The 12502-nt window shown below is 42.5% G+C and overlaps 1 protein-coding gene across 3 annotated transcripts in view; it reads right to left on the bottom strand.

Annotated features, from left to right (window-relative positions):
* Positions 1 to 649: 649 nt before the first annotated feature.
* Positions 650 to 12502, bottom strand: part of LOC120746059 (plakophilin-4-like) — a 41019-nt gene continuing 29166 nt past the window's right edge. For all 3 annotated transcript variants that reach the window (XM_040051266.1, XM_040051268.1, XM_040051267.1), the window contains exons 7-16: positions 10522 to 10639; positions 8820 to 9014; positions 7615 to 7788; positions 7135 to 7285; positions 5751 to 5943; positions 5512 to 5596; positions 2715 to 2832; positions 2467 to 2598; positions 2276 to 2349; positions 650 to 2158 (exon numbers count right to left, since the gene is read on the bottom strand). In XM_040051266.1, coding sequence (XP_039907200.1) covers positions 1901 to 2158; positions 2276 to 2349; positions 2467 to 2598; positions 2715 to 2832; positions 5512 to 5596; positions 5751 to 5943; positions 7135 to 7285; positions 7615 to 7788; positions 8820 to 9014; positions 10522 to 10639 — 1498 coding nt within the window. In that variant the 3' untranslated portion in view covers positions 650 to 1900. The remainder of the gene's footprint in view (positions 2159 to 2275; positions 2350 to 2466; positions 2599 to 2714; positions 2833 to 5511; positions 5597 to 5750; positions 5944 to 7134; positions 7286 to 7614; positions 7789 to 8819; positions 9015 to 10521; positions 10640 to 12502) is intronic.

Consider the following 12502-nt stretch of genomic DNA (forward strand, 5'->3'; position numbering starts at 1 on the left):
CATTTCAAAATTAGAAGAAAACCGCAACTTCCAGGTGTCTCATCGTGATATAATCTTTAATCCCTATACATATTATTTCCCTCTGTAACACATCATCATTATCAGTTTTAGACAGAACAGACAGATTGGGTATTTTGGTCAGGTCACAATTAAATTAATAAAAATAATCGATAAATAATACAAAAATCTTCCTCACAATCACATAAGAAAGTTCTACATATTGAATACAACAATGTAACAGGACAGTTAAACCATTTTTATCTGTACAAATAGATGTTCACTTTTGTTTTTCCACATATTTCACATACTTTATGATATACTGCACTTTTGGCCAACATTACAGAAAAGCAGAGGGTCACAGGTTTAACCCCAGTTTTCTGAGTCTTTAAAGGTTCATGAGCGTGAGGATGTTCATCTCCAAACCCAGGTCAAATAATATTTGGAGCAGCTTTTATGTTGTTTGGAGTAGTGGTTTTATTTAACTGGTAAATAGAATTTGTCCCAGGTGTGATCCTCAGCTTCAGCAAGTTTCTTTTTCTCTTGCATTCAAGATGATGCTGGCGGACGATATTTATGTTATAAAGCCAACACACTGCACACTTTTACTGCAGAGAAAAATGAAATCAGTTGACGTGAACAAACACTCGAGTAAACAACAATGTCAGGGCTAGGTTTTTTCTTTTTTTTGTTTAAAAAGCACCTTTTGACTAAGCCTTGGGAACCCATTAGCTAGTCTGTAGACTTAGCTTCTGGCAGAAATGGCAAAGCCCAAGACAATTTGTTTCACATCCTGATCATTGTTTACAAAAAAAACCTATCAATTAAAACACAAAATCTTCCTTAGAAAGAATCCAATTTAGTATACTCAAAGCAACAAGACTTACTTTTGATCCTTGATGGTTGTTCACACTTGGCGATGATTTCCAGAATTTAACATTGTGGTTAACACACCGAGTCTCAGTAAGGTCATAGCTATATCAGAGAATTGTCTTAAATATACACAAGAACTGCCACTCTGTGGACTTCCAGTTTGATAGGGGTTCTATGAGATAGTCCTGGATAACTGGGGAGTTCCCAGTTTAATCTGATTTAATCTTTCTGGGATTTCAAGCATGCAAACTCTTCTCTAAGGATTTCTGGCTCTTACTGTAGATTGTAGAAGTCTATGCAACCTCAGTAAACATTTTCCCAACGAGTTCATGGTCTCAGTCGCTACTTTCAAGTGTTACTGAATACAGCATAGTGTTTACTTTGCAAATTGTGGTCCCTGTTAATGTCAAAAAGGATGAAAGGCTGATAAAGCAAGGTATGGGAGTGGGTGCGGTAGATCCACTCCTCGTTTGACACATTTAGCCAGAAGACACTCAGCTCGAAGGGACTTCACTGAGGAGGTAACGGTGGTAACGGTGGCTACGTCCATCTTTTAGACTGTTCGTGCCTCTAGCCAACACCTTTACAAGTGTGTGGGAATTATAAGTTGTACGCAACAGCCAAACAACATGGTGGAAATATTTCAGAATATTCTAGTTTTGCAGCCTGAAGCTCATAAAACTAGCGAACAATTTCATACAGCACTGCTTCTTTATGTTATGCAATAAACCTCTGATAAAACTTTGACTTTTTTGTGTTTGTTTGGTTTGTTTTTAGCTTCGGAGTCAAAAATAAAGGGATAATTTTTTTTCGGGTATTATTATCGTGCGGTCTGACTTAGTCAAAAGCTGCACGTGGCAAACCAAGCCCTGGTCATTCAGCACAGCTTCAGTACAGACACACACATACATATCCACATGCATCCGTAACCTTTCACGCAGCCACACAACGCACTCCCCGCACACATACACCCACAGGAACGGACAGCCAACGTGGTGAAGACTTGATGTCCATGGCGTCTGTTTACTTTCTACACCCACGAGTCGGGGGAGCCGGTGAACTTGTTCGCCCTGTTTGAAGGCCTCCGTGTGGTGGAGTAGAAGTCCACATAGTTGGTGTTGGCTTTGAATCGGAGCGACTGGGTGGCGTAGCCGTCGGGAGAAGACGGGGTCAGGTGGGCCGGTTCGTCCTCAAAGTGCTCCTCGCCGTAGCCTTGTGGGGACGACAGGTACATTCTGTAGCTGTTGAAGTTCTTCCTGTCGGGTTCGTCGTAGAATGGCTCTGGGTGCTTGGAAAACAATGTAATCAGTCAGTCTATATAAAATCAACCAAACTGAGAAAACATCCTTACCTGGATGATTGAGCACGACATTACTGTATGATGTAACAACAAAAGGCTTCTTACCTGGGATCTTCTCAGATCCTCTCCTGACTGGGAGGAATAGGTCCCAATGAAATATGGGGTTTTCTTCTCTGACCCTGAGGTGAAAAATCCATAAGTAGAGAGTAAAATAAATATAACTCCAAACTGAAATGGTGGTTGTTTGAGAGAAACACCAGCGGCACGTGTGCAGATCCCTGAGGAATGCCACAAACCTGTGTACTGCCGTTTGTGTAAACTGTTGTCTCCATAATATGTGTCGAGTTGCATAGATGACTGGGCCCTCTGATAGTTTGAACTGTGTCTTCTTATCCCGAGCATCGCTGGCGAGGATGTTGCACTACCGCCTGAAAACAAAGCCAACCAGAAAAATAAAACGGTGATATGATTTAAACCAAATCCTGTTTCCCCCCCCCAACAATCTATTACTGAAATATGATCATCGGTTTGATGTCTCTCACACCTGATTGAATGACGGGGGACATCTGCATTGGGCTGGTGGGTAGGGTCGGCTGAGAGCGGTATCGGTCCCGCTCCAGAGTGGAGACGGGGGTGACAAAGTGGGTGTAGTTCCAGCCATCCTGTTCACATGTACGACAAAAAGAAAATAAAGAGGGATGCTTGTGCACACATGTAGGAGCTCCTGCAGGGTTTCATTAATATGAATACATACATTTAAAACCTCCCCCCAAAAAACAAAATTGGCTCTATAGAATAGACAAAAGACTTATGGAATTAGGGTATGGATACTGGAAAAAACAAAAAACATCAAACGTTTCCAAGGCTGTTGGAATTTAGATGCTCAAATTGCTGCAGCACCTGCTGGGGGAATGGTTGAGGACCTACGTGTACTTAAATTACTGCATTTACGTAGATTTCATCCATTCACCTTCTGCCACAGACCTCCCTGACCACCTCCTCCTGATCTCCTGTGGGGAACAGTATTGTAGGGTCCTTTACCTTACAATATAAATCACCTTGAGGCAACTGTTGCTATATAATAATTTGAACTGAATTTAATTTTCTGTCAGAGAACCATGGCCTCAGACTTGATTCCCACCCCTGTTGCTTCACGGACGATCTGATATCCTTGTGTTGGTGTTGTTCCCTCGTCATCATAAATAATGTTGTTCCAGGTTCAACATTGCAAGTGACCAATCACCTTCTGCTGAACAAACACCTTAAAAAAATCTACTTCACTTGCGAGAAGAGAAACCGCCTCTGTAAGGACACTATGTATAATGCTTGCCGTTTATGAAAGGAAAGTATCCTGAAATGCAAAGAATTCAAGTTCCTGGATTGGCGGACAGAAGCGGTTTCTCTTCTCGCAAGTGAAGTTGATTTTTTTAAGGCGGTATTTTTCAAAGGCACAAAGGGGGGACGTCACAGCAATGTGATTGGTCACTTGCAATGTTGAACCTGGAACAACATTTATTATGATGATGTGGGAACAACACCGACACGAGGATATCAGATCATCCGTTGCTTCACACTCAACTGTAAACCACCCCAAAGCAAACAGGGGCCATCCCCCGACGGAGCCAAAAGAACCACATAATCTGCAAAAAGCTGAGATGACATCTTGAGACCCTCCACCCTTTGGCTGTTCCTAGAAATTCTGACCATAAAAGTCATGACCACAATTGGTGGCGCAACTGGACCGGAAGGTTTCATCAGTTTGAGTCCTGTGCCACAACACTTTTACCGCATAAGAGGTACAGGTTTGTTACGAATTTTGCCTGTGGCTGTAACAGTCAGTGGTGAATTCCTTTATTCTTTGTCAATTTGGCTTTCATAACAGCTGCTGTGTTTAATTGGTAATATCAGTGGCTGCCGTTTCAAATCTGGCTTTCCTAAGAATCATATAAGATGAGACTTTTACAGCATGTGTCATTTATGCACATCCTACATCATGAGTCATCCTCATGGCACGAAACATGTCCCTTCAGCTGTGAATGTTTCTCCTTTCTTTATAGTTGAAACAGGAAGAGCGATTTATTGAAGCATGTGCAAAAACATGTAAATACAAGCATATAAGGGAAAAACAGTTTGTACCATGCTAACCAGTATTTGGTGTGACCACCTTTATTCTTCAGCACAGTCTGAACTCTCTTTGTTATTTCTTTAAGTCGTCTCCAGGAATAGTTCTCCAGGTTTCTTGAAGGACATTCAAAGCTCTTCTTTGGATGTTTCTGCCTTTTGTTCTGTTCTCTGTCAACATGATCCCACACTGCTTCAATAATGTTGAGGTCCAGGCTCTGGGGAGGCCGATCCATGACTGATGGTGCTCCACTGTGTGTTTTTCTGTCCAGGTATTTATTGCATTGGCAGTGTGTTTGGGATCATTGTGATGATCAGTGCTTGATTTTTTCCTTTCTTAAGGACATTTTTTTCCAGACACTCTTCATCTGCTCTAGATATATATATTTTTTAGGCCCGATACCTCTTGTTTTGTCCTCCGCTTGTCCCGTCGCTTCAAATTTTTAAAGACTCCACAGTACATAGGTCACTTTTAGCTGTTTTGCTGTGGCACTTTGCATAAAATTGATGGAATAATGAAGGAGGAGGACTACCTCCAAAATCTTGAACCTCACCTCTAATCAGCAGCTTCCAACAAATTGAAATGTGGAGATTGTTGGATGTTACAGCAGGACAACGATCCCAAACACACATCACAACCGGGTGGCTGTAGCTCAGGCAGTAGAGCAGGTCATCATCTACTGATCAGAAGGTTGGTGGTTCAATTCCTGACTTCCCCTAGTCTGCATGCCAAATATCCTTGGGCAAGATACTAACCCCAAATTGCTCTCCGATGCATCCATCGTGTGTGTGAATGTTACTTAAAAAGCACTTAGAAAAATGTGCTTGTGCGAATGGGTGTGAATGGGTGAATGCACAAGTTGTGTAAAGCGCTTTGAGTGCTCAGAAGAGTAGAAAAGCGCTATATAAGACCAGTCCATCTACCATTTACTGAGGGATGTGATATACTGATAGCCTTTTCTTATCTTAGCATCCACATTTTGATAGATGTGACCAAGGGACTCTCATTCCAATGAAGTCAGATTAACAGAAGGGAGTGCACTTCTGAAAGAGACTTTGGATAATGAAGGCCTTGAATTATTACCGTGCCCTGAATTACAAACAGACGATAATAAAGATAATCAGCATCTCCCTGAAAGAGCCTTTAAATTTCTTGAGGTGTAAATGGAGTTTTAATTCCATCAGTGTGAGTTCTTCCACATGTGTCTGCTTGTACCCACCTGTTTGTAGAGGGTCCTCAGCTCTCTGTACTGCCACAGGGTGTTCAGCACCTGAGCAGCTGCCTTCACAACCTTCATCGAATATCTGTGACACACACAGTATGTAAAATAAAATGAGTTAAACCAGTTAAGGAGTGCCTGATTTTCTGTCACCCATCACCTGTCACAGTGGTAGATGTTCATTATAAACGTAGCGAAATGAGTTCAATAATAAAAACATGGAGGTGGTCACGTCTTACCCTTTCCCTCGACCTTTGCTGATATCCACCAGTTTCTCGATGCCTCCGCTGTCGGCTAAAGCTTTGGCGTTCTCCATGTTGCGGCTGATGACTTCATGCAGCGTGCAACAGACCGATGCCACCGTGTCGTCTGACAGCACAGTGGGACTGCCGCCAGGCAGCCGGTTCACCAGATCCCGCATGGCGTACTTTCCTGCAGGTGGAGAGACAGACAGAACAGAAGGTCTGGATCTGCTCTTAGTGGATTAACAAACAAGTTTAACAAACAAGAATTGGTGGCACAAGATTGAATTAATGTCGGAGAATTGTAGATTTACAAAAGTTGGGAAGGTCTCTTTGAGCCATTTCTAAACAACTGCAGATTCAAAGATCATCAGATCAAACAATAATAAGTACATGTGATTGAGACGTGTCACCAATTTGCCAGAAGAAGACAAGATGACTCCAGGGCTCAAACCTGTCATGAACTGAAAACATCTGGAACACCAGCGTCACCGTCCACAGCGGAGTGAGTTTTACATTACCATGGACAGAAAGAAGCCCCTGCTCCAATATAGACGAGCCAAATACCTCTGGAGAAAAGCTTTATAGTCAGAGAAGACAAAGATTGAGCTTTTTGGTCAAAATGAAAAGATGTATGTTTAGAGGAGTAAAGGTACGGCTCTCAAAACCTGAGAACACTATACCAGCTGCTAAGCATGGTGGTGGTACCATCATGCTCTGGGGCTGTTTTGCTGTGGCACTTTGTACAAAATTGATGGCATAATGAAGGAGGAGGACTACCTCCAAAATCTTGAACCTCACCTCTAATCAGCAGCTTCCAACAAATTGAAATGTGGACACAGTTGGATGTTACAGCAGGACAACGATCCCAAACACACATCACAACTGGGGTTCGAGTGGGTACAGCAGGCTAGCATTAAGCTTCAGAAATGGCCTTCCAAAAGTCTCTTATACATATTTAAGTATATGTTTGAACCTGTATGCATGTATACGTCTGAAATTTGTGCACCCACTTCAGGATTTCATTAACACTGAACATGTGTAAATGTGTAACAGTGCTGTTTATTTGCAGGCAGAGTATTAAGAGATGTTTAGTTTTGCTGAATCAGTTTTAGTGGCCGTCTTTTGTTCCTTTTACTGCAGCTCTATACTTGGGCGTGGCAAGATGCCACAATCCAAGAATGACTGTTCACAGGTAAGTTTTAGGTGTTCACCCTTCCCAGGAGCAGCATTTAGGCATTAACTCTACTTTAACTGTAATTTGTTTGCAGATAGGAGAGGGCACAAATGTAGGATTGTGTCACCACTAGGGGGCAACGTAATGTCAAAGACTTATTATGTGCTGGCTTTGAATAAACAGTTGAGGGGTGTGTGTGTGTACCTATCAGTTCCTTGTTGCGGCTGTCCAATGCCATGTTACGCAGAGCGGTGGCGACGGAGCAGACCACCCGGTCGTTGTCCATCCTCAGCAGCTCCACCAGGATGGGAAGGCCCTTCTCCTTACGCACCGCTGCTCGGATGTAGGCCGAAAACTGCAAAAAAAGAAACAGAGTTTTAAATGCCCCGAAAGGAGTCACATATTGTTTTTACCCATCAGATTCCTACTGTGACAAACACAAGACTTGACCTGCGATGTCTCTGTTTGTATTCACTGGAGGTTTGAAGTTGGCAGAATAGGACTGAGATGAAAGCTTGTTCTGATGTTCCAAAGAAACAGTTCAGAAAGTCTGGAGAACTATTGCTCAAGAGCGCTTTATAATGGACAAACAAGTCTGGCTGCTTGGTGGCTCAAGACTTTTCCACAGTGTTGTCTATAATTAGGAAAATCTGCACCTTGTGTTAGCCTTGGACGAGGTCTTACCTTCCAGTTTCCTGCAGAGAGGTTCTGCAGGGACCCGGCAGCGCCCTCCAGGGTGGCGGGGTTGGAGCTTTCAGCCAGCAGGTTGAGGTACGGCTTCACCACCATCGGGTGCCACAGCAGCTCTGCTCCTCTCAGAGACTGGGAGAAACCCGGGACTGTCCCGACACCGTCCCACTGCGACAAACGCACCAATCAAAGGCACAGAAAGTGAAGTCGAGTTTGTATAATTGGGAGTGCTTAAACTGCTTAAAGGGCGATTCCTCTAAGGGTTGCTTGATCCAGGAGAGGGAAAATTTTATTTACATAAACTCTTTACATAAAAACAAGCACCTAAAACCAGCTTAGAATCAATAACTAACCCACGGAGCAGCCAATTAATTTCTCTTTATCCAAAATTATACAATGATTCAGTTCAGATTGCTGTAAACAGAATATATTTGTGGAAAAATTACCTTCATTTTCCCTTATTTGCTTCCATCTTTCCTTTCTTTCAGGGTTCATTTCAGAGGTTTTGATTTCTCGTTATGATTTGTATAACCTAATCAACCAATCAATAAAGAAGCTGTTCCCATGATGAGTCTCCACAGCAGATCGTCTGCCTCCGTCTCATCCTGTCTCTATCATCTTCCTCTGTCACACCAACTATGAAGCAATCCATGAAGCTTCTCTGTGGTCTTCCTCTTTATCGCCTGCCTGGCAGCTAAGAACTTTTGAAGATTTCAGTTTTCAGTTTAAATCTAGAGCTACAAGGACCCGTCATGGCTCATATTTGCTTTCACTTGCTGACGAATACAGAGGACAGCAAACCTTACAGCTGTGCAGTTGCCCAGTTTTCCTGTCGGGATAAATTATATGAAGGCAAAAGGTGAGATTTTTGTGGTTTCTGTTGTGGATCAGTCCCACTGCATTCAGAGTCCGTTTGGAGGGCAAAAGGTTTGAATATTCTGAAAAAAATAAAACACCATCCAATAGCTTTTTAAAGATCTATCTGCACTCTGACCCCAGCAAACAGATCAGGGTACATTTTTGACTGCGCCAGGTATAAACTGGAGGGTTCCCTGAGATCACCAGACTAGCTTTTGAGTTCTCAGATTGCTCAACAGGTAACTGCTCTTCTACACATCTTGTATATTTTTAGTACTTTTAAAGCACATAAACATCTTTTCATGCTTTAAAAGAACGCCTGTAAATAGCCTCAGTCGTACCTTGGAGTCAGGCCAGCCGCCTCTCTTCCTGCCACGCCTCCTCTTGCCCCAGCAGAGGTAGTCCAGCTCCTTGGCTGGGGAGGAGAACCCCAGCAGGGTGTCCAGCTCCTGGTTGCCGAGGAGACGAGAGGAGGGCATCTCCATCTCCAGGCGGTACGAAAGGTTCCTCAGGGTGCAGACGCTGTTCTCCACTATCTGAAAGTAAAAATGAGAACTGAGCATTTCTTTTGTTTCTGCCTCTTCTTCTGTGTTTCCTGCTAATGAAACCTGATGGTGGTGCTAGAGGAAAGTTTTCACATAAAATCTAACATTAGACATCTGCTCTGCAGAGCTCTTGTTTCAGCCTGTGGATGGTGCAAAAGGTTTATTTCTGTTATATGACGTTTTGTCTGTGCAAGTAGTTTAGAATTTTCAGACCACTGACATCGATGTTTTATTGCTTAAGCTATTTATTTCTATTTGTTAGCTAAGGTGGCTGGGACACTACATCCTCTTCTTGTTTGCATGATGATGATATTATGCCACACGTCTGCAACACTTCTGTGCTGTAGTTGTATTTTCTGTACTGAACATGTGATGCCCTTGGATGTTTCCCCAGTTTGCTTGTTATCGTGTTTTAGAGGTTCAAGCTTTATATTAACTTTTAATATCATTATTAAAGGTCAGCGTCTTTTATTTTCATATCAATGAATCTTTTGTGAACTACAGATGATCATCAAGCCTATACAGCTATATATATAAATATAATTTTTTTACTTGGTGGTGATAGCCACAAACACCTATGTTTGATTCTTGAAACACATTTTTCTGTTCCTAGGTTTTCAATTATAGGAACTATTACCACAGCAATAGTACTTAGTAGTAAAAGTACTTATGGATCTATCTGTGAAGTGTTGAAGGGTTATCAACTGAAGATGAACACAGGCCAGGGTTCACTTCCATGCAATACCAATTTGTACCACAGGATGGTGCAAGTGAGTCAAGTAAGCATTTAAAAAGATTTGCCTACATTTCAATCCATTATTGTATTAGTAATTTAAAATCAGGTGGTGCCTAAAAACAAACAGCAAATGCTAAACATCAGCACACCCCTGAAAACATTTCATCACACCCACTGGTAAAACATTGCACCCTGGTGGTCAAAATTGTAGTTGAATTTATGAATGCATAACATCTAAACACATGTATAGTACGTTTATGTGGCCTGGCCACGTACAATCACATATAATGGTAACTAAGTAACTGTGACGACCACTTATTGTACACTACTTAATAGGTCAAAAGTAAAGTTTTAGTAGGAGAATTTGTCAGAAAAAATAACTTTTGACTTCCCTCAAAGAAATCTTGAGCAGCAAGCAGTTAGAGGTCTCTGTCTAATTAAATACTCCACATATAACAAAAAAGAAACAAATAGTAAATATGTGTTCTGGCAGAGCCCTTTACAGACCACATAGATTATAAAGGATGGATGTTAACCTCTTACTGGTTTAAATCAGGGCATCCTTATAACAGCAGTCTCAGTAGCTGTAGTTTGCACATACTGCAGTATGTGAGTATTGAGGGATCAGATTCAGGTCCCCAGAGTGCGGTTCCAGCTGTGTCTGGGTCAGGTTAAGTTGGGATGACTCTCTCGGGGATAAACTGTGACAAAACATGACTCACACACTCATGTGCATCTTTGCGTGTTTGTGCTTTGCTGCACCTTGCTGTCGTAATCGGAGGTGTTGACGCAGGCTCTGAGGACGTGGAGCAGCGAGTCGACCAGACCTTCACAGCACCGCAGCTGACTCCTCGCCTCTTCCCCTGCTGAGCTCAGGTTCCTGACACACACACGCACACACACACACACACACACACACACACACACACACACAAAAGGAAACACACATTAATTCAGACTCAGGTGCAGTGTGTGGATTCCCCCACTGGGTGGTTTCAAACCTGCCTGGATACAGTAAAGAAGGGAGCTGATCCTCCAATAGGAACCTCCAGCTGCTGCTAATGGAAAGCTGCCATGAGAAGACTGCACAACAGCAGCAAAGAAATCCCACAATGCATTTCCATACCATCAACCTACAGCCTCACGCCAGTCTAAGTGAAGCAAAGTGCCCGAGGCTCGCGTGCACGCGCCACTTCCCCACAGCACTTCAAAGCTGTCGTGTTTGAGACACGTCGTGCAGTTTTCTGCTTCAGGGAGCACACCTGGACTGGAAGTCTCCACTCAGCAGTTTTGAAGTTTTGTGTTTGGTAAATAAATCTACAACTAAGGGAAGTATTGCATCCTTAAGACCCGACTCTTGGTGTTACCTTACAGGTATGGTTTCTCCCCTACTAACAACGGAGACACACGAGAGGTAGATAAAAGATTTAGCCACTCATGAAACAGATCACATAGTGAAAAGAGTCTTAATGCATCAGGAGATTTATGTTTTACTTGCACTATTGCTTTACATAAAATTACAGTGCTTCAGAATTTGGTGAAAAAAGTTGGATTACAATGTGATGCACTGAGTAGCTTCTTATTTCTTCAACAGCCACGTCTGGTCGTGGAAAAAGTGTTAGTGCGAGTCGTAAAGCTCAAATTATTGAGAAAGCAGCTGAAACGACTGTTTCTAAAGCCCGGAAGGAGTGAGGTGACCCTTCATGTCTGAGGACAAAATGAGGTCTCAGTGAACATTTCCACGCGCACAATTCAATTCAATTTTATTTATATAGCGCCAAATCACAACAAAAGTCACCTCAAGGCATTTAATTAAATCAATTAAAAAGAGAACTTGAGAGTTTGGGACTGAACAGCCCTGTAGCCTTAAAAACTAAATATCGGCGAGGCTAATCGGAAAAAAGAAAATGTCAGCCTGCTTGGGAGTAGAGGCTGGACTCTGGAAAAAGGTCATGTGGTCTGACGAGTGCAGATTTACTCTGTTCCAGAGTGATGGGTGAAAGGAGAGGCGGATAAAGTGATGCATCCGCCTACAGCACAAGCCTGTGGGGGCGGTGCTATAATTTGGAGTTGGCTCGACCTCAGAAGATGAGGTCAGCTGATTACCTGAACACACCGAACGACCAGGATGTTTTTTCTTTCCATGACAGCATGGGCATGTTCCAACATGTCAATCGCAGGATTCATCACACTCAAAAGAAAAGAACGGTTGGAAGTATTAATCGCTATCGCTGGACTACTTTAATGTTCAAGAAATCTTCAGCAGCAATCCAGTCGTTAAGTGATGACGTGACGAATCCTACTTCCGGGCCTAAAGTAGTCTGCGTTTAATATGGCTTTTGTGTTGTTAACATGTTTAATGTTATGTATTTTCTTCTATTTGATCTCAAAAAGCTCCTAAAACAGTCAGTGATCACTGTTGACCTCCCTCGGCTTTTATTACCGCTAATCATTTATTTAAGCTCAGTTTTTAAAACCTTAGGATGTAACTACAGCCCAGCCCATGCAGCAGTATATGAATGACTAACCTCATATTATGGATGGATTATCTCAGTTATTCTCCTGGCTGAAGTTTGGTCCTTTTACAGCATCCTGCCATGCGATTACATTTGTTCCTGACCACCGAGAACACTCACGTTAACTTTTATCGAGTGGAAAAAAAGTTAGCTTGTTTATATTATGCTAACATAGCTGTGTCGCTAGCGGTCACGTAGCACATCATTATATACCAGCTAGCCCAACT

This window comes from Simochromis diagramma, unplaced genomic scaffold (genome assembly GCF_900408965.1).
Source record: "Simochromis diagramma unplaced genomic scaffold, fSimDia1.1 OVJJ01000107.1, whole genome shotgun sequence".
Taxonomy (NCBI): domain Eukaryota; kingdom Metazoa; phylum Chordata; class Actinopteri; order Cichliformes; family Cichlidae; genus Simochromis; species Simochromis diagramma.